Genomic DNA, 27152 nt, shown 5'->3' on the forward strand with positions numbered 1-27152 from the left:
TTGACATTAGAATGTTTTAAGCTTAACCATTGAATTACATATAATGGGGCAGCTATGTTTTTGGATTGTAACTTTGGTGATGGAAGCACCAAATTTCACACGCTCAGCTAGAACAGGGTTTAAAAAATATTTGTAGGTACAGGCCCATTACAGGATTCATGCATTAACCCCACAGAAGCCTTTTTCCAATATGGCCGCCAAACAACTCAATTGGGTCTTATTGGATACATTTAGCATTACCATACCTGTATGAAATATAGTTGTATTATGCCCAATAATAACCAAATTAACCAGGTGTGCCAGATATATAAATATGTTAAATTATTGACAGAATTGTGGTAAGAATTGCTGATTTCTGAAGATTTTATGATCAATAATTGCAATATTTAATCTCCAAACCTTTAAAATTGATTTATACATGTAAATAGTCATGGATGTGGGCTGATTTAAAATGATATACAATGTTATCCTATTAACTGTTTTAATTATGAGGACTATAAACCTGCCATGTACATTCCATTACAATGTAGTCAAATCCTATGTTGGGCCTGTTGAGGTTATACTTTTAGTATTCTAGTCGCAGACCAACCTGCTATGGCCCTATAGAATACATCTTGATTTAGACTATGTGTAATGGTTTGCTGCTCTCATCATCCAGATATTAGGTTAAAACGTATTGGCATTCCTATGGAATTTTACATTGTAATGTTTCCAGTCCTCTGTTAATGAAAACAGTTAATATCATTTTCATCAGCTCACATCCATGACTATTCACATGTACATATCCATTTTACATGTTTGAAGATTAAATATTGCAATTACTGATCATAACATCTTTGGAAATCAGTGATTCGGACAACTTCTTGGGCACATTCTAACCACTATTATGTCAATAATTAACATTGTTATATATCTGGCACACCTGGCTAATTTGGTTGTGTATTCTACATCACTACGAACATTTTAAGATATTATTGGGCGTACTAGAATTATTTCATACAGGTATGGTAATGAAACATTTATCCAATAAGACCCTATTTAGTTGTTTGGTGGCCATATTGGGAAAATAATTCTGTGGGGTTAATGCGTGAATCTGGTGATGGCCCTGAACACTCCAAGAATGTATCTGATGGAACACACAGAAAGCTACCATTGCTGCACTACTATCACACATTTTTCAACTCTAGGGACACAGACCATAAAAAAAATCACTGCGACATCGTCACCCCAAGTGAGCCTGGCTCCAGGACTGTAAACTTCCATACTGTATTACCATTAGTATGGTTGAACCAGACTGAATAGTGAGTGCAGCGTTCAATCTGGTTTAACCAGGCTATATGTCTTCCAATACAGTGGGGGAAAAAAGTATTTAGTCAGCCACCAATTGTGCAAGTTCTCCCACTTAAAAATATGAGAGAGGCCTGTAATTTTCATCATAGGTACACGTCAACTATGAGAAAACAAAATCCAGAAAATCACATTGTAGGATTTTTAATGAATTTATTTGCAAATTATGGTGGAAAATAAGTATTTGGTCAATAACAAAAGTTTCTCAATACTTTGTTATATACCCTTTGTTGGCAATGACACAGGTCAAACGTTTTCTGTAAGTCTTCACAAGGTTTTCACACACTGTTGCTGGTATTTTGGCCCATTCCTCCATGCAGATCTCCTCTAGAGCAGTGATGTTTTGGGGCTGTCGCTGGGCAACACAGACTTTCAACTCCCTCCAAAGATTTTCTATGGGGTTGAGATCTGGAGACTGGCTAGGCCACTCCAGGACCTTGAAATGCTTCTTAAGAAGCCACTCCTTCGTTGCCCGGGCGGTATGTTTGGGATCATTGTCATGCTGAAAGACCCAGCCACGTTTCATCTTCAATGCCCTTGCTGATGGAAGGAGGTTTTCACTCAAAATCTCACGATACATGGCCCCATTCATTCTTTCCTTTACACGGATCAGTCGTCCTGGTCCCTTTGCAGAAAAACAGCCCCAAAGCATGATGTTTCCACCCCCATGCTTCACAGTAGGTATGGTGTTCTTTGGATGCAACTCAGCATTCTTTGTCCTCCAAACACGACGAGTTGAGTTTTTACCAAAAAGTTATATTTTGGTTTCATCTGACCATATGACATTCTCCCAATCCTCTTCTGGATCATCCAAATGCACTCTAGCAAACTTCAGACGGGCCTGGACATGTACTGGCTTAAGCAGGGGGACACGTCTTGCACTGCAGGATTTGAGTCCCTGGCGGCGTAGTGTGTTACTGATGGTAGGTTTTGTTACTTTTGTCCCAGCTCTCTGCAGGTCATTCACTAGGTCCCCCCGTGTGGTTCTGGGATTTTTGCTCACCGTTCTTGTGATCATTTTGACCCCACGGGGTGAGATCTTGCGTGGAGCCCCAGATCGAGGGAGATTATCAGTGGTCTTGTATGTCTTCCATTTCCTAATAATTGCTCCCACAGTTGATTTCTTCAAACCAAGCTGCTTACCTATTGCAGATTGTCTTCCCAGCCTGGTGCAGGTCTACAATTTTGTTTCTGGTGTCCTTTGACAGCTCTTTGGTCTTGGCCATAGTGGAGTTTGGAGTGTGACTGTTTGAGGTTGTGGACAGGTGTCTATTATACTGATAACAAGTTCAAACGGGTGCCATTAATACAGGTAACGAGTGGAGGACAGAGGAGCCTCTTAAAGAAGTTGTTACAGGTCTGTGAGAGCCAGAAATCTTGCTTGTTTGTAGGTGACCAAATACTAATTTTCCACCATAATTTGCAAATAAATGCATTAAAAATCCTACAATGTGATTTTCTGGATTTATTTTCCTCAATTTGTCTGTCATAGTTGACGTGTACCTATGATGAAAATTACAGGCCTCTCTCATCTTTTTAAGTGGGAGAACATGCACAATTGGTGGCTGACTAAATACTTGTTTTCCCCCACTGTATGAACGAACCTGCCCAATAAAAGGCCTGTAAATATATCGAATTTGTGTAGCCTAAGTATCATGGAAGTTAATATATTTATTTTTTAAACCAAATATCTATTTCAAAAGCTATTCCAAACTGTCTTTGCCCTTAAATTAAAAGCACAATTCGGTCATTGTAGTCACTGGTGTACACATACGATGCACATTAAATCTACTTTATTGATAGAAGTAACGCGATAGAAACTGTATCAAACACAATCTAGCCTTCAGAAAGTATTCACACCACTTTACTTTTTACACATTTTGTGTTACAGCCTGAATTTAAAATGGATTGAGATTTTGTGTCACTGGCCTACACACACTACCCCATAATGTCAAAGTGAAATTATGTTTTTAGATTTTTTGTGTTTTTTTAAAACAAATTAATTAAAAATGAAAAGCTGAAATGTCTTGAGTCAATAAGTATTCAACCCCTATGTTATGGAAAGCCTAAATAAGTTCAGGAGTAAAAGTTTGCTTAACAAGTTACATAAGTTGAATGGACTCACTGTGTGCAATAAGTGTTTAACATGATTTTTGAACTACTACCTCATCTCTGTACCCCACACATACAACTATCTGTAATGTCCCTCAGTTGAGCAGTGGATTCCATTTGTTTAGATTTTATTTTTCCTTTTCTCTCCTTCCTTCAAAACAAATGTATACAAACAGTAACCACATCTCTTCTGCGCAGACCTGCATCACACCCCCATTCCCATCATTGCTTGCCACCTGGTCCTAAATTGCACCAATTTGTTATTCTCAGTCGCCCATGCTATTTCAATATTTCAATAATAAATCATTAGATTTTTCCATTGTGTCAATGATAGCGGATTGATTGACTTCCAAGTTTTAAATAATTTTTTTTTCAAAATGAGTGATGAGAAAATAATCGTCCAGCCCATTGGGTATCTCACTATACCCCCATATGTCATGTCTTCTAATACTTCTGACTTTCTAGCTCCGCCCAGCTGTGACATTGAGCAGTGAATTTCAAACACAGATTCAACCACAAATACCAGGAAGGTTTTCCAATGCCTCGCAAAAAAGGGCACCTATTGATTGATTGAATAAATAAAATAGCAGTGTTGAATATCCCTTTGAGCATGAAGTAGTTATTAGTTACACTTTATATGGTGTATCAATACACCCAGTCACTACAAAAAGACAGGCATCCTTCCTAACTAAGTTGCCAGAGATGAAGGAAACTGCTCAGGGATTTCACCATGAGGCCATTGGTGACTTAAAAACAGTTACAGAGTTCAACGGCTGTGATAGGAGAAAACCGGATGGATCAACAACATTGTAGTTACTCCACATTACTAACCTAAATGACAGAGTGAAAAGAAGGAAGCCTGTACAGAATAAAAATATTCAAAAACATGCATCCTGTTTGCAATAAGGCACTAAAGTAAAACTGCAAAAAAATGTGGCTTTATATTTTCAAGCATGGTGGTGGCTGCATCATGTTATGGGTCTGCTTGTCATCGGCAAGGACTAGGGAGGTTTTTGGGATAAAAATAAAAGGAATAGAGCTAAGCACATACGAAAACCTGGTTCAGTCTGCTTTCCAACAGACACTGGGAGACAAATTCACCTTTCAGCAGGACAATAACCTAAAACACAAGGCCAAATATACACTGGAGTTGCTTACCAAGAAATGGAATGTTCCTGAGTGGCCTAGTTACAGTTTTGACTTAAATCGGCTTGAAAATCTATGGCAAGACTTGAAAATGGCTGTCTAGCAATGATCAACAACCAACTTGACAGAGTTTGAATAACTTAAAAAAGAATAATGTGCAAATATTGTACAATCCAGGTTTGCAAAGCTCTTAGAGACGTACGCAGAAAGACACAGCTGTAGTCACTGCCAAAGGGGATTTTAACATGTATTGACTGACTCAGGGGTGTGAATACTTATGCAAATGAGATATTTATGTACTTCATTTTCTATACATTTGCAAACATTTCAAAAAACATTTTTTCACTTTGTCATTATGGTAGATGGATATATATTTTAAAAATGTTTTATCCATTTTTAATTCAGGTTGTAACACAACAAAATGTGGAATAAGTCAAGGGGTATGAATACTTTCTGAAGGCACTGTATACAAATGTACAAAACTATTTGACAAGTGTGAAATCCCTGCTACATTGTCTGAACAAAACAAAACATTCACAAAGCTGCCTCAGGAGGAGAAACACAATTACATTCAACTTAATCTTTTAGATGACATTCACATTAAAACAAAATAAATACTATATATTTAAGACATTTAATGGTTTAAACGGCACAATATCCATCCTGTGTTAGCTGATGGACACATCAGGGATATCTGCAGCTGCTACACCAAACTGTTCACACACTTTCTTCAGTTGCTCTTCCAGAACAATGTTCTTCTTCACCTCCAGATTGTAATTGAACTTCAGATCCTCGATCTCCTCAAAGAATGTTGGGTCAAAGTTCTCCAGTTCCATCTTCATCTTTTTCACTTCGGCCTGGAATCGGGAAGGTAATAAAAAATATGTTCACAGAGGAATAGATTAGAACAAGCCATTCATACTTTTCTTCACTCAAAACAATCCAAATAGATGAGGAATAGATCACAGAAGTCACAATACCTGCAACTGCCTTTTTTCCTCACCAGTGGCCTTCAGCAGGGCTTGTAGCTCCTCATACCCTGACGACAAAAAGATGACACACTTGTTGATGTGCATATTGTGCTAGTTAGCTACTGCGCCTATTCAGGTTCTGCATGATTCCTGAACGGGACAAGTTTAGTTTGACATCACAGAACACGCATGAACACATCAATAATACACATCTTCCATCTTGAAGTGGAAACTTGTCAAACAGGACCACATTGCCTTTACATGTCTAAACTGGCCCAGCAGAGGTTGGCTCATATTCTTAGTGTACTCACTGCGCTTCTGTACCAGCACTTCCTTCTCCCTCTCCAGCTGGTTATTGGTCAATCTAAAGACAAAACGGGATAGACATTCCTGTGGGTGACTAACGGAGGGCAAATCAAACGTCTAATTTTCATGAACAAATATGACCCATCCGTGTAGTAATGGATATTACAAACATACATTCTGTTTTCAATTCCCTTCACTTTGTTGTTTACATTTGATAATGCATTCCCATGTTAGCTATGTGTGAACCATACGTTTGTAATGCTATGGTATGCAAAGGCAATCAGGTTAGATGCATCACAGGATTGTCTACATTGAAGAGCTGGCCTATGGGATATATTCACCTTGTTGACTGGAACTCCTTGGCGAGGCCTGACTCAGTGTTTGCTGCGGTGGGAAAGTTGTTCAACAGCTCCACCTTCCGAACAAAAACAAATGTTTTCACCACCATTAAAATAATGCAGCATAGTACTAGAATGCTACTTAATTTTCTTTATATAAACCATCTGGTTTGATTGGCCCAGAACGACAAGTGCACCAGCTTCATATGGCACCCTATTCCCTATGTAGTGCACTACTTTTGACCAGAGCCCTATGAGCCCTGGTTAATAGTATTGCACTATATAGGGAATAGGGTGCCATTCAAGACTCAGACATTGAGAAAAATGAAGAACCGCACAGTGATTTCACAGTCTACACAATCAGAGCTACGGAGCTCCGTTTGCGTCGCGTTCCAAAAATTCAGCCGCACAAGAGTATGTAGAACTACGTAGAGAGCTACGCAAACAAAGCTACGTCAGATCCGTTGCGTAGACTGTGTGGAGCCCTTACGCTTACCTGCCCCTGTAGTTGGCTGGCGACTCGATGTGCTCTCTCCTCCCTCTCACTGGCCTCTCGCAGCTGCAGCCTGAGCTCTGAGAGACTGGAGTTCTTCTGGCTGATGTCCTGCTCCAGCGCTTTCATCTTACTCTCAAACATCCTAAAGGAAGGGAGGGAAACCAACCTCTTTCAGTCAGCCATCTAGTTTCAAGACATCCCACTCTAGCCTACGTTGGCTTGGTATTCTACCTAGATAGAGAGTGATGGAGTGCTGCATAAGATGACCTGGCCTTCACAATCCCCCGACCTCAACCAAATTGCGATGGTTTGGGATGAGTCGGACCGCAGAGTGAAGGAAAAGCAGCCAACAAGTGCTCAGCATGTGTGGGAGCTACTTCAAGGCAAAGGGTGGCTACTTTGAAGAATCTCAAATATAAAATATATTTTGATTTGTTTAACACTTTTTGGGTTACTACATGATTCCATACGTGTTATTTCATAGTTTTGATGTCTTCACTATTATTCTACAATGTAGAAAATAGTCAAAATAAAGAAAAACCCTTGAATGAGTAGCGGTTCTAAAACCTTTGACCGGTAGTATATATAAAATAATATACAGTACCAGTCAAAGGTTTGTATACACCTACTCATTCAAGGGTTTTTCTTTATTTTGATTATTCTCTACATTGTAGAATACATTTTACATTTATGTCATTTAGCAGACGCTCTTATCCAGAGCGACTTACAGTTAGTGAGTGCATACATTTTCATACTGGCCCCCCGTGGGAATCGAACCCACAACCCTGGCGTTGCAAGCGCCATGCTCTACCAACTGAGCTACACGGGGCCACCACGTGGAATCATGTAGTAACCAAAAAAGTGTTAAACAAATCAAAATATATTTTATATTTGAGATTCTTCAAAGTAGCCACCCTTTGCCTTGATGACAGCTTTGCACACTCTTGGCATTCTCTCAACCATCTTCATCTGGAATGCTTTTCCAACAGTCTTGAAGGAGTTCCCACATATGCTGAGCACTTGTTGTCTGCTTTTCCATCACTCTGCGTTCCAACTTATCCCAAACATCTCAATTGGGTTGAGGTCGGGTGATTGTGGAGGCCAGGTCATCTGATGCAGCACTCCATCACTCTCCTTCTTGGTCAAATAGCCCTTACACAGCCTGGAGGTGTGTTGGGTCATTGTCCTGTTGAAAGCGCAAACCAGATGGGTGGCGTATCGCTTCAGAATGCTGTGGTAGCCATGCTGGTTAAGTGTGCCTTGAATTCTAAATAAATCACAGACAGTGTCACCAGCAAAGCACCCCCACACCATAACACCTCCTCCTCCATGCTTCACGGTGGGAACCACACATGTGGAGATCATCCGTTCACCTACTCTGCGTCTCACAAAGACACGGCGGTTGGAACCAAAAATCTCAAATTTGGACTCATCAGACCAAAGGACAGATTTCCACCGGTCTCATGTCCATTGCTTGTGTTTCTTGGCCCAAGCAAGTCTCTTCTTCTTATTGGTGTCCTTTAGTAGTGGTTTCTTTGCAGCAATTCAACCATGAAGGCCTGATTCACGCAGTCTCCTCTGAACAGTTGATGTTGAGATGTGTCTGTTACTTGAACTCTGTGAAGCATTTATTTGGGCTGCAATCTGAGGTGTAGTTAACTCTAATGAACTTATCCTCTGCAGCAGAGGTAACTCTGGGTCTTCCTTTCCTGTGGCGGTCCTCATGAGAGCCAGTTTCATCATAGCGCTTGATGGTTTTTGCGACTGCACTTTAAGAAACTTTCAAAGTTCTTGACATTTTCCAGATTGACTGACCTTCATGTCCTAAAGTAATAATGGACTGTCATTTGTCTTTGCTTATTTGAGCTTTTCTTGCCATAATATGGACTTGGTCTTTTACCAAATAGGGCTATCTTCTGTATACCCCCCCACCTTGTCACAACACAACTGATTGGCTCAAACGCATTAAGAAGGAAATAAATTCCACAAATTAACTTTTAACAAGGCACACCTGTTAATTGAAATGCATTTCAGGTGATTACCTCATGAAGCTGGTTAAGAGAATGCCAAGAGTGTGCAAAGCCGTCATCAAGGCAAAGGGTGGCTACTTTGAAGAATCTCAAATATATAAATATATAAAAAAATATATATATAAAATATAAAATATATTTTGATTTGTTTAACACTTTTTTGGTTACTACATGATTCCATATGTGTTATTTCATAGTTTTGATGTCTTCACTATTATTCTACAATGTAGAAAATAGTCCAAATAAAGAAAAACCCTGGAATGGGTAGGTGTGTCCAAACTTTTGACTGGTACTGTATATATTTTTAAATAATAGCCTATAATCTTGGAGAATTTACAATCAACAAAAGAAACTCGAGACAATCAGGCCCACATTGATTTTGTTACAATGTCTGAGCATAAACACAGCATTAGTCATGTTAGCTTAACTGCAACATTTTCTCTTAGCTTTTTGGCAAAATTAAAATGTTCTCTAAAACTACAAAATGTTCTCTCTGCTGCCAAGATTATATATTTTTGTACTTTATTCTTTGGTCTGTGTATGTGTTTTCACCGCTCAACCCTTATGGTGGGTCGTGACTCAAAAGACACCTCAATTGGTGGGTCACGAAGCAAAAATGTTTTAGAACCTGGGTCGTGACTCAAAAGACACCTCAATTGGTGGGTCACGAAGCAAAAATGTTTTAGAACCCCTGCTCTAGGTTATACATTAAGTAGTTACAGTCCAAGAAACAGGGTTAGTGAGTTCGCTCGTGTCTTTTGGTCAGATGAGGACTGAGTGGTTGACTTCGTCCATTTCAACAGATCCCTCACCTTGTTACCACAGTAGCCTTCCAGGTCTTACTGTCGACCCCCTCAGGGATGACTCTGGACTGGGCTGCCACTAGCCGTTGTCTGGCCTCCTCCAGCTCAGCCTCCAGCTTCTCATTGGTCATCTCCAGACTGGTCTTGGCCACCTTCAGCCTCTCCGCAGCCTCAGTCTCCTGCAACAAAAAAATAAAAATGAGTCCTGAGACTTGACTAAATGTTGTAACTATGCATACCATGAAAAGGGGATAGGGCGGGACACATACCCTTTTAATCTCTTTGCGTAAACGTTCGTTTTCCATCACAATTTTCTCCACTCCTTTGGTTTTGGTCTCTAGTCTGGAGCTCAGCTGTGCTTCGGTGTTTCCCTTGAGCTTCTCGTAATCGTTCTAGAGAAGACAGAGAGCAAGAGGACAAAATCAATTTTTTAAACATTTGAACTTGAACAGTTTTGAAGGGCTATAAGAGCTCCATTGGTTGTTAAAAATGGAATAGGACATCTCATGCCCTATTACACAAGTAGTTCACAAGAGTTCACCTTGAGTTTTTCATGCTTGCGCTCCAGAGCTGTGAGCTGTTCCTGACTCAGTGCTGCTGGAGTTTTCTTCAGCGTCTCGTTCTCCTTCTGCACCCTCTCCACCACTCTCTTCATCAGCCCGATAGTCTTCTCCAACTCTGGCACAGTTTTACCGCTGCGACCCGCCTACAGTGGACAGGAAAGAGTTTCATTCAGTCATGTGATCCAGTTGTTGTATCATACACTTTTACTAGATGGTTAAATTGACTGTAAAGTGAGAACCTCTCTACGTGCCAAGTCAGTAAAACAAGAGTGAACACAGGCAGGTGTCATAGATAGAGTAGACTTACAGCCTGACGACATGGGAATACGACATCTGTATACACCGAGTGTACAAAACATTAAGAACACATTTACATTTACGTCACCTTCCTACTATTGAGTTGCAACCCCCCCCTTTCCCTCAGAACAGCCTCAATTCGTCTGGGCATGGACTCTACAAGGTGTCGAAAGCGTTCCACAGGGATGCTGGCCCTTGTTGACTCCAATGCTTCCCACAGTTGTGTCAAGTTGGCTGAATGTCCTTTGGGTGGTGGACCATTCGTGATACACACGGGAAACTATTGAGCGTGAAAAAACGAGCAGTGTTGCAGTTCTTGACACAAACCGGTGCGCCTGGCACCAACTACCATACCCCGTTCAAAGACACTTCAATCTGTTGTCTTGCCCATTCACCCTCTGAATGGCATACATACACAATCCATGTCTCAATTGTCTCAAGGCTTAAAACTCCTTCTACACTGATTTAAGTGGATTTAACAAGTGACATCAATAAGGGATCATAGCTTTCACCTGGATTCACCTGGTCTGTCTATGTTATGGAAAGAGCAGGTGTTCTTAATGTTTTGTACACTCAGTGTACACAAGCAGAGATTAAAGCAAAAAAATAATTTAAGTCGATCTCAGATCGGTGGGCAAACCTTTTGGCTCGAGAGCCACATTGGGATTTCGAAATTCAACGGAGGGCCTTTTTTTATGACTGATTTGTTTCTCAAAATCGATTTACTGGCCATAAAAACTGGCAGTTATTTGAAAATATATAGGTCCATTATAATTTCTACATACTTTCTATCTAGTTTTATACATTCAAGTGTGGCCTGGAGTGTTCTTTAACCCTAAATAATAACCCCCCCCCCAAAAAAAATTATTTTCTATACTCAAACCTCATGCGTCATCCATATGACTAAAATCGACTAGGATAGACCTACCCCACGGACATGGCCCAGTTTTTTCTCCACCTCAGCCTTTTCCTTCTTCAGAACATTGTACATCTCTTTGAGGTCTGCAACTTGGTCCTATCAGTTAAGTAGAGAGGGTATCATTGGATAAGCTGGATATGCTGGAAAACAAACATCTCTGGCAGATCTGAATAGACCAAAGGTCTTAAAATCCCCCTATCCACTGAGGTCTTAACCTGTTGCTTGAACTTAGTTCCAGGGCTTAAGTTATTGGGCTTCAAGGCCCCAGTTGAAAGGGAGCTAATGATCTGCAGCTTTGTTTTTAGTTAAATCCCCCGAAAATGTATCTACCATACCTTTAGTCTGGGCAGGTCCTTGTTGGCCTGTTCCAGTTGAAAGCGGAGCTCCAGGTTCTCTGAGGAAAGCTTCAGGTTCTCTCTTTGAAGCTCGTGCTCTTTCTGCGAGGGGGTGCCTGAACCTCTCCCTGATGTCTGAAAGAAAATAAATAACAAAAAAAACATGTATGCACTCACTAACTGTAAGTCGCTCTGGATAAGAGTGTCTGCTAAATGACTAAAATGTAATGTAAATGTCACGCTTACACAATCAGAATGTGACTAAGCAAAAAAAGAACAATTTATTGGGAGAGAAGGAAGGAGAGATGAAGGGAGCAAATAAATTAAGTGTAAGGTGGTGACCACGTGGATAAACATACAAAAACGTAGCGCCTAGGACTGGAATGAGGTACTGTACACAGACTGGGAGCCTAATATTCTATCAAGCCAAACACTGCGGGTAGATGTGGCACTTTCTGCTAGCTCAAACACTCCACTAGCATCTTGGCAGGGTGGAAGCCAGGGGCAGCCTTTGGTACCTTATGAGTTTGGGGATTCAAAGATTTGGCCTTTTGTCTTATCTTCTTAATGTCATTGGTAATGACCTCGGAATCCAGCTCGGCGCCATGGATACTCTCCGAAGCAAACTCGAGCTTGCTGTCGGTGATATCATCAATGTAGAGTTCCTTGATGATAAAACTGTCAGAGACGCCATCAATGAGGTCTGCACTGGGGTCGACGTCCAGCTCCATTATGACGTCCTCTTCTTTTCTGACCGTTTCCTCCACTGTCCCACTTAATTTCCATCTCCACCTCCCTCTGTGTCTCCATCTCTGTATCCCCCTGTATCCTCTGCATTATCTGTACCCATCACACTACCTGGCTTGTTCAGATGCAGGTTTAGCTGACTCAGGCCTCTCAGAGGTTGATGGCTCACTCTGGACTCTGGGATGTAGGGGTTTTGGATCGTAGAAATAGATTGAATAGAATGGGCGTCCCCATTCAAGTCAATTATGGCATAATGGGTGGACTGGCGGCCATTGCGAGTGTACCCATAGGAGCAAAGCAGGAAGTAAAAAAATAAAAAAGGAATTGTACGGTACACTTCTTAAAATATTTTTTTAACTTCCTGCTTTGCTCCTATGGGTACCCATCAATATGTGCTGCAATTTGTTGATTCTACTCAACTGAAATTACAAAAAATCCATTCCATCGCATGAGCCACATCAGTTAACATCATTTGAATGAACATTCTACATTACCATGGAAATTATTGCATCACAATACCATGCAGCCATTGTGAGTGTACCTATGAGTTCACCAGTCAAATTGCCAGGGTTAGAGGTTCCAAGCTTGTTCTATTCATTCTATTTCTATGCTTTGGGTATACTCAAATCCAGCACAGTGTCACTTGTAGAATCCTGTCTGGCAATGAGATTCTCCTCTGTGGTTATGTCCACTAGTTCAGCAACAGCCACCTCATTGACATTCTCTGACACTGCGTGGCTTTTTTCCAGGTTCTCCTGCTGGGACTCTCTGTCAGTCTCATCTGTTTTCCCCTGTTCTCCATCTCCCTCTCCTGCATCTTCAGTCTGTTCAAAATGTCCTCCCCCTCCAGTCTCTTCTGTTTTCCCCTGTTCTCCATCTCCCTCTCCTGCATCTTCAGTCTGTTCAAAATGTCCTCCCCCTCCAGTCTCTTCTGTTCTTTCCTGTTCTCCACTCTCTGCCCTGCTTGGTTTCTCTGTCTGCTCTGCCTCAGGTACACTGTCATTCGTTCCATCAAAGACTGTCTGGGTTTCTTTCTGCCCTTGGTTTGGGTGTATTGCCACCTCCTTGTGGGCTGACGTGCCATCTGTCTGACAGGCTTCACTGTCATTGGCCAAGGAGGTCATGACCCTCTTTTTCTCATGGACGTCACCAACATCAAACGTCAGCGAACAATGCCCTTTCAAAGACATGGACGGGGAGACCAAACTTCTCCCCTCCTTCACGTGCATCGAATGGGATTGAGGAGTGGGTGGAAGAGAGAAGTAGAAAAGAGAATAAGAGATGAAGTGAAGATTCACAAAGAGAAAGAAAGTGTAGAAACCTAATGACTTAGTCACTGATGGCTTAAGTGTGAAATTAATGCAAAAATACATACATAGCGAGATGAAAGAGGGTTGACAATATTTTTAAACAGTGGTTGTCTGTTGTTTCTGAGTGAGTTTTCACAAACTTTCAAGGTCAAGCCCTGCAGTTTTAGTGTGTTTTCCTGTGTTTGTGTATGAAAGGTACTGCAGTCTCAGCTCATGTTTGGGTCAGTCAGTGTGTATCTTACAGAGGGCCTGGAGGTGGGGTCCTTGGACTTCTGGCTCTCCAGGGAGTGAAGCCTGTCCTCCAGGTAGCGGTTCCTCAAGTTCATGTCCTCCATGGCAGCATCTCTGGGTAGGGCCTGCTGCTGTCTGGAATGGACATAGAGGAAAATGTTAGTCCTACAAGGGTTGGTCTGGTTATACTACAATCACAAACTCTGCGAACATCACAATAGATAATAGTGCTGTCGATGTGTTCCCACCATCTTAGTTATCCACAAAAAAAGCCCTATCTAGGCACATGTTCCTTAAATTCAAATTGAATCACGCTACATTTTGTTTTTTGATTCACTCCACTAAACTCAAACCTAACCATTTGTGATTGAAGGATTTTGAGCTACTAAAGAAAAATATTTGCTATTAAACGAACCAACAGCACAGGTTACATTACAATGTCTGAAACACCTACTTTATGGTGAGGATCTGTTGCTCCAGTTCAGCGTTCCTCCTCTTCAGCTCATCCAGGTCTTTCTCAGACTCCTGCGTCCTCACCCCCACCACCTGATCTGCCGTCACGCCACGACCTTTCAGTTTCCTCTGCAGACCTGCCTTCTCCTGCTCCAGTCTGAACACAAAGGGACAACCAGGGACATGGCACAACGTAAGACCATATGGCTAAGGGGTCTTGGAGTGAAGAGAGGAGTGAGTGAGTGTTCGATGTCTATTGTGTATGAGTAAGCAGGGTCATGTGTGCATGTGCGTCTGTGTCAGTCTAAATGTATGTGCTTATGTAACAGGGTTATTTTGGAGTACTGTTACACTTAGTGTGTCTTCATGGAGTGTGTGGGAAGTGTATGTTGTCTTGTGGTGTGTGCATGGTGTGGCTACACCCCTTGCACCATGAGTGTGTTGGTTCTAACCTGGCGTAGAGCTCCTTGAGAGTACTCAGCTGCTTAGAGACATTCTCTGTTTCCCTCTCCTTCTCTTTCAGAATGTTCCTCACTTTCTCCATCCTGGCCTGCCACTTCTTTCCCTCCTCCCACCGCACTATCTCTTCTTTATTCGTCTGCAGGATAGATAGTGTGATTATGAGGCGGTGGATCTTCATGTCACATCATTTAGGTTCGTTCCAATACTCAAATACCTTGTATTTGTGAATGTCCATGAAATACAGGAATTGAATTATAGGATCTCTATGGAGGATCTATAGGATCTCTATGGAGGATCTATAGGATCTCTATGGAGGATCTATAGGATCTCTATGGAGGATCTATAGGATCTCTATGGAGGATCTATAGGATCTCTATGGAGTCAACATGCAGTGGGACAGGGAGGGAGGGATATCAAATCAAATCAAATATTATTGTACACATATTTTGCAGATGTTATTGCGGATGTAGCGAAATGGTTATGTTCGTAGCTCCAACAGTGCAGTAATACCTAACAATACATGCAAATCCCAAAAATTAAAATAAAGGAATGAAGAAATATAGAAATATTAGAATGTATGTCAAGTCTATGAAGGTGGTATACTGTTGGACAGTATATGTTAGTGTGTAAAATGTCATGTAAATGTATGAAAGGAAAAAATGGTAGTGTAAGCAGTAGTTATGATGAGGTTGACTAGATCATTAATACATGAAGTGGGCTAAAACAGTAGTACATTATTGCAGTGGGTTAAGTTTGTCCTTGGACTCTGGTACAACACTCCTCTCGACTCCACCTCTCCGTCTCAACTAAGGATCTACTTCTGCAGTGCTCTACTGTGGGACCTTCCCTCAGGCTCAGATTGACCTGCACACAACACAGTCACAATTATTTACAAGCATCAACACACAAAGTTCAAAAACATATTTTTGACACACAGACGTGTGCGCACATGCAGACGCGCTCCCACATACACAATTTAAACAATTACATAGATTGATAACACAAATAGATTATCAATCAAACATACTAACAGAGCCCCCCCCTCAATCAATTTATATATTGCACAACTATTGTCCATCCAATTAGATTACATAATAATAATAAAATACGCACATTCCTATTCCCTAGCTTGCCGATTGTACACAGAAACGAGACTGTGTCACTGACCTGCAGTCCGCTGTTGAGCCTCTTGATTCGCTGTTTGAGTTCCTGGATCTCCTCGTCTCTCTCCTCATTCTCCCCCTGCAGCTTGCTCTGGGTCTTCAGGCTCTTCTGGAGGTCCCTGTTCAGGCCCTCCACCTCCTCCTTCAGTGTGTTCTCCCTCCCCCTCCCCGCCTTCACAGCCTCCTTCGCCCCCTGGAGCTCCTCGTTTAGCTCCTGCACACGAGCCTGATGGAAACAACCAGATTAACATCTCTTGGTATGTATTCAAGGGATATACTGTGCCACTTGACAATATGTGGTCCTCTGTAGCTCAGCTGGTAGAGCACGGCGCTTGTAACGCCAAGGTAGTGGGTTCGATCCCCGGGACCACCCATACACAAAAATGTATGCACGCATGACTGTAAGTCGCTTTGGATAAAAGCGTCTGCTAAATGGCATATTATTATTATTATTATGTTAAAGTTATTCTGTATTGATAATTGGGATATAAAAACATTTGCAGTGTAACATGCTGATGTTGTGCCATGACTGGGAATCTTAACATTTATCAGGAAAGATCAACCCTCTATCACTTACGAGTGTTAGCAGATTGTGTTTTAAGTGTTTGAAATTATGTAAGTGTTAGTTCATGAGCACAGAAGCGATTAATAGCATGGTACCTAATATGCTTTGAGATTGAGAGAGTGATGGGGACCAACCTTGAGGTCCTTGGTATGCTTGTCTACCAGCAGCTGGACATTGAGGCTATCCTCTCTGTGAGATGCGTTGGCTATTATCTGCTGCTCCGCATGGGATGTCATCTCTGCCCTCAGCGCCAACAGGGCCTTACTCAGAGCCTGATAGAGAGAGAAAGGGGGAAGAAGGGAGAGAGAGATGGAGAGAGGAATAATATAGTTACGGTCTGTTTAGTCAGTCTATAGTGACGTTCCTATAAAATCAGGAAGAGTGTGGCAGACATGTTCATGCTCCCAAGATGCTGTAACTACACTGACGATACACAGGTACAGTTCTACAGAGCCAGACCAACAGATACAGTAGCGGCCAAATATATTAGCACCCTTGCACTTTTCTCAAATAATTCCCTACTTCTTCTCAAATGAGCAAAAAAAAAAAAAAAAAAACTTTGGTTCTCCACACCTTGCTATTGGAATTTCAACATTGCAGAACCAATTTTATTTTTGTCAACTTAAGTTTACCATTTTTATTTAGAAAATAAAGACAAATGGCATGGACAAACGTATTGACACCCCGGAGATAGTACTTGGTTGCACAGCCTTTGGCCAAGATAACTGCCAACAAATGCTTCTTGTAGCCATCAATGAGCTTGCTGCACCTTTCTACTGGCAATTTGGCCCAATCTACAGCAGCAAACTGCTCTACTTCTTTAATATTTGAGGGGTGCACTCCACCAACTGCTGTTTTCAGCTCTCGCCATAGGTTATGGATGTGATTCAGATTTTGACTCTTCACTGGCCACTCCAGAACAGTACAGCGTTTCTTCTTGAACCATTCCAGGGTGCTTTATATGTGCGTTTGGGGTTGTTGTCCTGCTGCAAGATCCATAACCTTCAACAGAGAGACAGTTTTTGGACACTGGATTGAACATTGCACTCCAAAACACCTTAATAATCTACTGATTTAATATCTTGCACACATTCAAGGCCCCCCAGTACCAGAGGCAGCAAAGCAACCCCACAGTATCATTGTAGGTAGGGTGTTATTTTCTTTGAACGTTTCATTTGGTCATTGGTAAATATAGGAAGACCCCACTGCTGAAGGAGACACAAGAAAGCCTGATTGAACTTCTCAAAAACCCACCTAAACAAGCCTAAATCCTGGGGAAAATGTTCTGTGGACCAATTTAACAAAATTAGAGCTCTTTGGCAATACCGATTAGCACTGTGTTTACTGACGACCAAATTAAGTATTCAATTAAAGGAACACCCTCCCTACAATCAAAGATGGGGGAGGTTCAATAATGCTGTGGGGTTGCTTTTCTGCCTTTGGTACTGGGGGCCTTGAACATGCGCAAGGCATCATGAAATCAGCAGATTATCAGGAGTTTTGGAGTCCAATGTTCAACCCAGTGTCCAAAAACTGGGTCTCCATTGAAGGTTGTGGGTCTTCCAGCAGGACAACAACCCCAAACACACATCAAAAAGCACCTAGGAATGGTTAAGAGATCCTGGAAGGTTCTGGAGTGGCCAGCGAAGATTTCAGATCTGAATCACATCCATAACCTATGGCAAGATCTGAAAACAGCAGTTGGTTGGGGGAACCCCTCAAAGATTGAAGAATTTGAGCAGTTTGCTGCTGAAAAGTGGGCAACATTGTCAGTAGAAAGGTGCAGAAAGCTCATTGATGGCTAGTGTTTGTCTGCAGTTATCTTGGCCAAAGGCTGTGCAACCAAGTACTATCTCCGGGGTGCCAATACATTTGTCCATGCCATTTGTCTTTATTTTCTCAATTAAAATTGTAAACTTAAGTTTACAAAAATAAAATTGGTTCTGCAATGTTGAAATTCCAATAACAAGGTGTGGCAGGTAGCTTAGTGGTTAAGAGCGTTGTGCCAGGAACCGAAAGGTCGCTGGTTCTAATCCGACTAGGTGAAACATCTGTCGATGTGCCCTTGAGCAAAGGCACTTAACCCCAATTGCTCCTGTAAGTCTCTCTCGATAAGAGCGTCTGCTAAATTCCCCCCCCCTCCAAAAGAAATACAAATAATCAATCACATTTATTTATAAAGCCCCTTTTCACATTTACATTTTAGTCATTTAGCAGACGCTCTTATCCAGAGCGACTTACAGGTAGTGAGTGTATACATTTTATTTATTTTTCATACTGGCCCCCTGTGGGAATCGAACCCACAACCCTGGCGTTGCAAGCGCCATGCTCTACCAACTGAGCTACACAGTGCTTATACAGAAACCCAGCTTAAAACCCAAAAGAGCAAGCAATGCAGATGTAGAAGCACAGTGGCTAGGAAAAACTCCCTAGAAAGGCAGGAACCTAGGAAGAAACCTAGAGAGGCACCAGGCTCTGAGGGGTGGCCAGTCCTCTTCTGGTTGTGCCGGGTGGAGATTATAAGAATGATTTAAGAAAAGTGCAAGGGTGCAAATATATCTGGCCACAACTGTATCTTCCTATTCTTCACCTTCAGTTGTTTCTCTTTCTGGTTGAGCTGTGCTTTGAGTCTCTCCACCAGGTTCTTCATGGTGTTGCTGGGCGAGCGGACGTTGGCCTGTTTCTGTGCCTCCAGCTCTGTGCGGAGGTAGTGCAGCTCCTTCTCCATGTGACCCAGCTGAGCCCGCTGCTCCTCAGCCTCCCCTGACAGGGCCTTGGCCTGGGCTGCATGACGCTCCTCCAGCCTGGAACACACAGTGGGGTTAAGCTAAACACAGGGCACAGGTCAAATTGGTTAAACACAGTTTGTATAGATAGGATGAAATTATCGACAAAGACAACTGAATAATACATATTTTGTGAGTTAAACATGCCTAATCCTAGCTTAGATATAGCTTCATCATTGACTGTTTCTTGCTACCTTTTTCCTAGGCCTGGGATACCATCAAATGCACTTTTCCTGATCACGTACAGTAGGCCAATGTAAATGCACATCTCAATTCTCAATTACATGACAGATCAGGTAAACAATGTATGCAGCTTAGCACTGAGTATCTTTGGTGTGCATCTTGAGCCGGCCAGTGACTTACTTAGCCCTCTCTGAGGCATGCTCCTTGGCCTGCATGGCTGTGAGGTTCCTCTGCCTGTCCAGCTCTGCAGTGAGGCCCTTCAGCCGGTCGGTCAGGGAGGACAGAGAGCGGTCTTGTTCCACCACCGTCTGCTCCATCTCAGCCAGGCGAACCAGGTGCTTGGTGGTCGGCACCGTGATGGTGGGCTTCTTCATTAAATCCTGGGGACGACAAGGAGAAGAACAGAAGAGATTTTTGGGTCGTTCCACGAAAAGAGAGCCTTTTGCATCCCTTTGATATTTTAAGTAGAAATTGTGCACCAATATTGCATTTTAAATGTCTGTTATATTAAATGATAGAATCCCAGGTATTCCTTAAAGAGGTGGGGTTTCAAATGTCTCCGGAAGGTGGTGAGTGACTCCGCTGTCCTGGCGTCGTGAGGGAGCTTGTTCCACCATTGGGGTGCCAGAGCAGCGAACAGTTTTGACTGGGCTGAGCGGGAACTATGCTTCCGCAGAGGAAGGGGAGCCAGCAGGCCGGAGGTGGATGAACGCAATGCCCTCGTTTGGGTGTAGGGACTGATCAGAGCCTGAAGGTACGGAGGTGCCGTTCCTCTGTAGCTCAGCTGGTAGAGCACGGCGCTTGTAACGCCAAGGTAGTGGGTTCGATCCCCGGGACCACCCATACACAAAAATGTATGCACGCATGACTGTAAGTCGCTTTGGATAAAAGCGTCTGCTAAATGGCATATTATGTTATTATATTATATGCTCCATAGGCAAGCACCATGGTCTTGTAACAGATGCGAGCTTCAACTGGAAGCCAGTGGAGTGTGCGGAGGAGGGGGGTGACGTGAGAGAACTTGGGAAGGTTGAACACCAGACGGGCTGCGGCATTCTGGATGAGTTGTAGGGGTTTAATGGCACAGGCAGGGAGCCCAGCATTACCCCTGTCACAACGGGATTTATGGCAGATTTAAGATGAAATCGTCAACCCAGTTATGGTCAACCGTGTTACGGTCAACCCAGTTACTTTATTTGGCATTACTACTGTAATTTTTTTGAGATGGGAAAACATGTGCTTTTTATGACAGAATGTAAAAATGTGGTGAAATCAAACGTTTATTTTGACCAAGATACACTTTTCAAAAGGCACCGAATTGGTGGAACGATCCTTTTACTGGGACAAGGTCTACCCAAATAAAGAACAGTGAGAGACATCATAAAAGTCCATAGCAATGTTGTATTGGTGGTAGACATCAATGATCCAGACTTACAAAATTCAGGGAACTTCCATCTGGGAATCCTAAAACCAGAATTTCTGAAAAGCCAGAGAAAGTTTCTGTAACGTTGTAACCCTAACACAGACCAAGAGAGAGACATGGAGTGGAGCTAGGCAGGGCTACATACCAGTGCGGTCTGTTTGAAGCGGTCCAGGGAGGTGTCAGTGTGCAGGTCCAGTTTCTGGTGCAGCGTCCTCATCTCCTCTTCATGTCTCCTAGTGATATCCTCCTGCTCCTGGGGTTAATACAGGAGGGCCACAGCAGTCAGAACCAACTCAGTACACACCACAGCCACATACAGATACACTATACATGGATTCGGCCATTTCAGCCACACACGTTGATGACAGATGTATAAAATTGAGCACACAGCCACGCAATCTCCATAGACAAACATTGGCAGTAGAATGACCTTACTGAAGAGCTCAGCGACTTTCAACGTGGCACCGTCATGGGATGCCACCTTTCCAACAAGTCAGTTCGTCAAATTTCTGCACTGCTAGAGCTGCCCCGGTCAACTGTAAGTGCTGTTTTTGTGAAGTGGAAACATTTAGGAGCAACAACGGCTCAGCCGCGAAGTGGTAGGCCACACAAGCTCACAGAACGGGACCACCGAGTGCTGAAGTGCGTAGCACGTAAAAATCGTCTGTCCTCGGTTGCAACACTCACTACCGAGTTCCAAACTGCCTCTGGAAGCAACGTCAGCACAATAACTGTTCATCGGGAGCTTCATGAAATGGGTTTCCATGGTGGAGCAGCCGCACACAAGCCTAAGATCACCATGCACAATGCCAAGCGTCGGCTGGAATTGTGTAAAGCTCGCCGCCATTAGACTCTGGAGTGATGAATCACGCTTCACCATCTGGCAGTCTGATGGACAAATCTGGGTTTGGCGGATGCCAGGAGAATGCTACCAGCCCCAATGTATAGTGCCAACTGTAAAGTTTGGTGGAGGAGGAATAATGGTCTGGGGCTGTTTTTCATGGTTCGGGCTAGGCCCCTTAGTTCCAGTAAAGGGAAGTCAACACTACAGCATACAATGACGATTCTGTGCTTCCGACTTTGTGGCAACAGTTTGGGGAAGCCCCTTTCCTGTTTCAGCATGACAATGCCCCTATGCACAAAGCGAGGTCCATACAGAAATGGTTTGTCGAGGTCAGTGTGGAAGAACTTGACTGGCCTGCACAGAGCCTCAACCCCATCGAACACCTTTGGGATGAATTGGAATGCTGACTGTGAGCCAGGCCTAATCGCCCAACATCAGTGCCCGACCTCACGAATGCTCATGGCAGAATGGAAGCAAGTCCCCGCAGCAATGTTCCAACATCTAGTGGAAAGCCTTCCCAGAAAAGTGGAGGCTGTTATGGCATCAAAGGGGAGACCAACTCCATATTAATGCCCATGATTTTGGAATGAGATGTTCGAAGAGCAGGTGTCCACATACTTATGGTCATGTAGTGTACATAAACACATGCACGCTGCAGAGTTAAAACATCTTCTCGCACCCTCTCTTTCTCTCACACTTTCTAATATACTGTTTGTCTAAATGGCCATTTGTTGTTTAAGTCCAAACATCGACCACAAATTGTGCATCAAATGGAGACACACTTGGCAGGCTTGTTGCTTCCTACCAATTCTATAGTTCTCTATCCATTGCTGTACCTGTCTAGCCCGGGCCAGTAGGTTCTGGTACTTCTTAAGGACCTCCTCCTTCTGGTCCAGGCGTCCCTGCAGGTTGTTGATGGTCTGGTGGGCCACCTTGAGGGCCGGCTGGCTCTCCCTCTGGTCCTCCTGGTGCTTGGCCAGGTCTGCCAGGAGCCTCTCCCTGTCTGCAGCCGCAGGGAGCCGCAGACGCAGCTCATTGATTACCCGGTCCCTGGAGAGGATGTTCTGCTCTGCCTTCCACAGGGCAGATTCCTTCTCCTTCAGCTTCTGCACAGGGAGAGTGGAGCAGAGGAGAAACAGCCACATAGATGAATGATGTTTAGACGTACCTTTATACAATTCCTTTTACAATCTTTTACAAGGGATGGTGCTCTAAGGCATTTCCACTAAGGAATTTCCTGTGTGTCAACTGTAGGGTAAGTAATAATATGGCAAACAAATACATGCTACAGTATAATTACCTCATCTAATATTTTGCAGGTGGCCTGGGTCTCCAGGATGGTGCGGACGTGCTCTTTGATTTTCCTCAGGGCAAAGTCCAGCTGGTGGGCCAGGGGCAGGCTTGGGTCTGGCAAGGCTCCGGTAGCCTCCTCAAACTACATACAACACACACTACGGTTAACTGAGAGGAAATCCTTGGTTGACTTGGTAGTCAACAGTTTGTGACAGGGTGAGTTATGAGTAATATACAGTATCATATCTAGGGTTGCAAAGGATGGGTATATTACTGGAAACTTTCTAAGCTACCAGAATCTTGGTATCTTTCAACAACGTTATTACAGGTGTCTAATTATCTGTGTGGCCTTATCACATGTAAAATATCTGAAACAATTAAATAAGTAAATCTGTAAAACATTATCCTAAATATAAATATGAGGGTTTTAGCATTAAATATCCTTTATATATTTTTTCTCACACTTTTATTTATTTTACTATGTCAATATTTATTTGTTGTCAATGTTTTGGCAACAAAATGGTGGCAGTTGTGAAAAAATGCAATAGTTGGAAGAGTTGCAAAGTTAATTGAAAATAATGCCATTGTTGATTAGATACTTTCTTCATTAATTAGGATATTTTCTCTTGAACCATATGATCTATCTACTTGAAACTCATGGACAATATGGACACAGATAAAAATTACGTTATTCAAGTATAAATTACCAAAGTTACAATAGATTGCCATATATTTTCTGCTAATTACCAAAATGACTGAAGATTTCAGTCACTTTGGTAAATTACTGGTAGCTTTGCAACCCTAATCATGTGTGACTAGATTATTTATTGAACATAAATTTAATATTGAGCATTCAAGTACATACACTGAGTATACCAAACATTAGGAACAACTTCCTAATATGGAGTTGCACCCCCCCTTTTGCCCGCAGAACAGCCTCAATTCGTAGGGGCATGGAATCTACAAGGTGTCGAAAGCGTTCCACAGGGATACTGGCCCATGTTGACTCCAATGCTTCCCACAGTTGTGTCAAGTTGGCTAAATGTCCTTTGGGTGGTGGAACATTCTTGATACACATGGGAAACTGTTGAGTGTGAAAAACCCAGCAGCATTGCAGTTCTTGACACAAACCGGTGCGCCTGGCACTTACTACCATACCCTGTTCAAAGGCGCTTAGATCTTTTCTCTTGCCCATTCACCCTCTGAATGGCACACATACACAATCCATGTCTCAATTGTATCAAGGCTTAAAAATCATTCTTTAACCTGTCTCCTCCCCTTCATCTACACTGATTGAAGTGGATTTAACAGGTGACATCAATAAGTGATCATAGATTTCACCTGGATTCACCTGGTCAGTCTATGTTATGGAAAGAGCAGGTGTTCTTAATGTTTTCTATATTCAGTGTATATCCAGGGCATGCAAAATTATAATTAATGGCAACCAGAAACAAAACGTTAAATTCATTCCTATTGGCAGACAGTGGGGAGGCTAGTGTACAGTAAATGAATGTCAGTGTGTTGTTGCATCCCAAATGGCACCCTATTCCCTACAGTATATAGGATACCATTTGGGCCACGACCAGTGTGCATCTGTTTGGTGTTAGACAGGACCTTCTGGGCAGAGCCTATGATTTGGTTCTGCTGTTTCTCATAAAGATCCAGCTGGCGCTCCAACTCCACCTCTCTCTGATCCCACGACAACTGACGCTCCTCCTGAACCTGGGGGGGAGAGACAGATCGTGTGTTTATGTGTGTGTGAATGTCTGTCTTTGTGAGTGTCTGTTAAACTTTGACTTGACTGTTAGTGTGTTTATGTGTTATATGAACATGCCTCTCTGTGTGTTCAACGCAAATGCCTCTGAAGCAAGATATTCAATTATCCTGTAAAACAAATGTATTTGTGTAAACAGAGCTCTATCAGACTGACTAACCCTTGTCATCATGCCATTGTGACTTTGTCTGCGTGCCAAATGGCATCCTATTCCCTATATACATGACTTTGACCAGGGCCCATATAGGGCTCTGGTCAAAAGCTGTGCACCTTATAGAGAATAGGGTGCCATTTTGGACGCAACCATTGTCCTAGCATGGCAGGATTTGGAGAACATGCATTGTCTGAAGCCACCAGTACTAGTATTTAAGGAGTCCATCTGGAGCACTGTATGTTTAGGGGTATAAAACTAAACCATCTGAGCATCAAACACATAAATAGAGACAACAAGTCCTCTATGTTCTCCTCTTGTTCCTATTATGACTGACTCTCAGAGTCATGGGGAGATGACATTACACTATAAAGCCCAGAGTCATGGGGCGATGACATTACACTATAAAGCCCAGAGTCATGGGGCGATGACATTACACTATAAAGCCCAGAGTCATGGGGCGATGACATTACACTATAAAGCCCAGAGTCATGGGGCGATGACATTACACTATAAAGCCCAGAGTCATGGGGCGATGACATTACACTATAAAGCCCAGAGTCATGGGGCGATGACATTACACTATAAAGCCCAGAGTCATGGGGCGATGACATTACACTATAAAGCCCAGAGTCATGGGGCGATGACATTACACTATAAAGCCCAGAGTCATGGGGCGATGACATTACACTATAAAGCCCAGAGTCATGGGGCGATGACATTACACTATAAAGCCCAGAGTCATGGGGCGATGACATTACACTATAAAGCCCAGAGTCATGGGGAGATTACATTACACTATAAAGCCCAGAGTCATGGGGAGATTACATTACACTATAAAGCCCAGAGTCATGGGGAGATTACATTACACTATAAAGCCCAGAGTCATGGGGAGATTACATTACACTATAAAGCCCAGAGTCATGGGGAGATTACATTACACTATAAAGCCCAGAGTCATGGGGAGATTACATTACACTATAAAGCCCAGTCACGGGACACTGAACCAATAAACCTATTTCACACTCCAAAGTGATCCCGTGAGGTAGGCTGTGTTTTAAGCCTACAAGAGTAAACAGATTCATAAATTCACTGAAGACAAAATGTAAACATGAAATTGCTCCACTCACATTTCTAATGCCCAAAATGTGTGAATATGTTCATTCGTTCAATTACTGTGTGTGTGTCTCTCTCTCTGTCTGTATGCAGCTACTATCTGGTTCTTTATTTGACTTTTATTATTATCTATCCTGATGCCTAGTCACTTTACCCTGCCTTCATGTACATATCTACCTCAAATACCTTATTATTATCTATCCTGATGCCTAGTCACTTTACCCTTCCTTCATGTACATATCTACCTCAAATACCTTATTATTATCTATCTTGATGCCTAGTCACTTTACCCTGCCTTCATGTACATATCTACCTCAAATACAGTGGGGAAAAAAAGTATTTAGTCAGCCACCAATTGTGCAAGTTCTCCCACTTAAAAAGATGAGAGAGGCCTGTAATTTTCATCATAGGTACACGTCAACTATGACAGACAAATTGAGAATTTTTTTTCCAGACAATCACATTGTAGGATTTTTAATGAATTTATTTGCAAATTATGGTGGAAAATAAGTATTTGGTCACCTACAAACAAGCAAGATTTCTGGCTCTCACAGACCTGTAACTTCTTCTTTAAGAGGCTCCTCTGTCCTCCACTCGTTACCTGTATTAATGGCACCTGTTTGAACTTGTTATCAGTATAAACGACACCTGTCCACAACCTCAAACAGTCACACTCCAAACTCCACTATGGCCAAGACCAAAGAGCTGTCAAAGGACACCAGAAACAAAATTGTAGACCTGCACCAGGCTGGGAAGACTGAATCTGCAATAGGTAAGCAGCTTGGTTTGAAGAAATCAACTGTGGGAGCAATTATTAGGAAATGGAAGACATACAAGACCACTGATAATCTCCCTCGATCTGGGGCTCCACGCAAGATCTCACCCTGTGGGGTCAAAATGATCACAAGAACGGTGAGCAAAAATCCCAGAACCACACGGGGGGACCTAGTGAATGACCTGCAGAGAGCTGGGACCAAAGTAACAAAGC

The 27152-nt window shown here is 42.6% G+C and overlaps 1 protein-coding gene across 1 annotated transcript in view; it reads right to left on the minus strand.

Moving 5' to 3' along the window:
• Positions 1-3601: 3601 nt before the first annotated feature.
• cep290 (centrosomal protein 290) overlaps positions 3602-27152 on the minus strand; it is a 54562-nt gene continuing 31011 nt past the window's right edge. Inside the window, exons 31-51 of the mRNA XM_084168635.1 lie at positions 24738-24845; positions 23131-23265; positions 22667-22936; positions 21132-21239; positions 19744-19943; positions 19185-19398; positions 16729-16866; positions 16034-16255; positions 14857-15002; positions 14406-14561; positions 13963-14086; positions 11664-11798; positions 11338-11424; positions 10091-10255; positions 9819-9941; positions 9559-9728; positions 6717-6858; positions 6224-6297; positions 5888-5940; positions 5586-5644; positions 3602-5462 (exon numbers count right to left, since the gene is read on the minus strand). Of these exons, the coding sequence (XP_084024761.1) occupies positions 5274-5462; positions 5586-5644; positions 5888-5940; positions 6224-6297; positions 6717-6858; positions 9559-9728; positions 9819-9941; positions 10091-10255; positions 11338-11424; positions 11664-11798; positions 13963-14086; positions 14406-14561; positions 14857-15002; positions 16034-16255; positions 16729-16866; positions 19185-19398; positions 19744-19943; positions 21132-21239; positions 22667-22936; positions 23131-23265; positions 24738-24845 (3018 nt within the window). The 3' untranslated portion in view covers positions 3602-5273. The remainder of the gene's footprint in view (positions 5463-5585; positions 5645-5887; positions 5941-6223; positions 6298-6716; positions 6859-9558; positions 9729-9818; positions 9942-10090; positions 10256-11337; positions 11425-11663; positions 11799-13962; positions 14087-14405; positions 14562-14856; positions 15003-16033; positions 16256-16728; positions 16867-19184; positions 19399-19743; positions 19944-21131; positions 21240-22666; positions 22937-23130; positions 23266-24737; positions 24846-27152) is intronic.

The sequence above is a fragment of the Coregonus lavaretus genome, assembly GCF_964263955.1.
Source record: "Coregonus lavaretus genome assembly, chromosome: 9".
NCBI classification, from domain to species: domain Eukaryota; kingdom Metazoa; phylum Chordata; class Actinopteri; order Salmoniformes; family Salmonidae; genus Coregonus; species Coregonus lavaretus.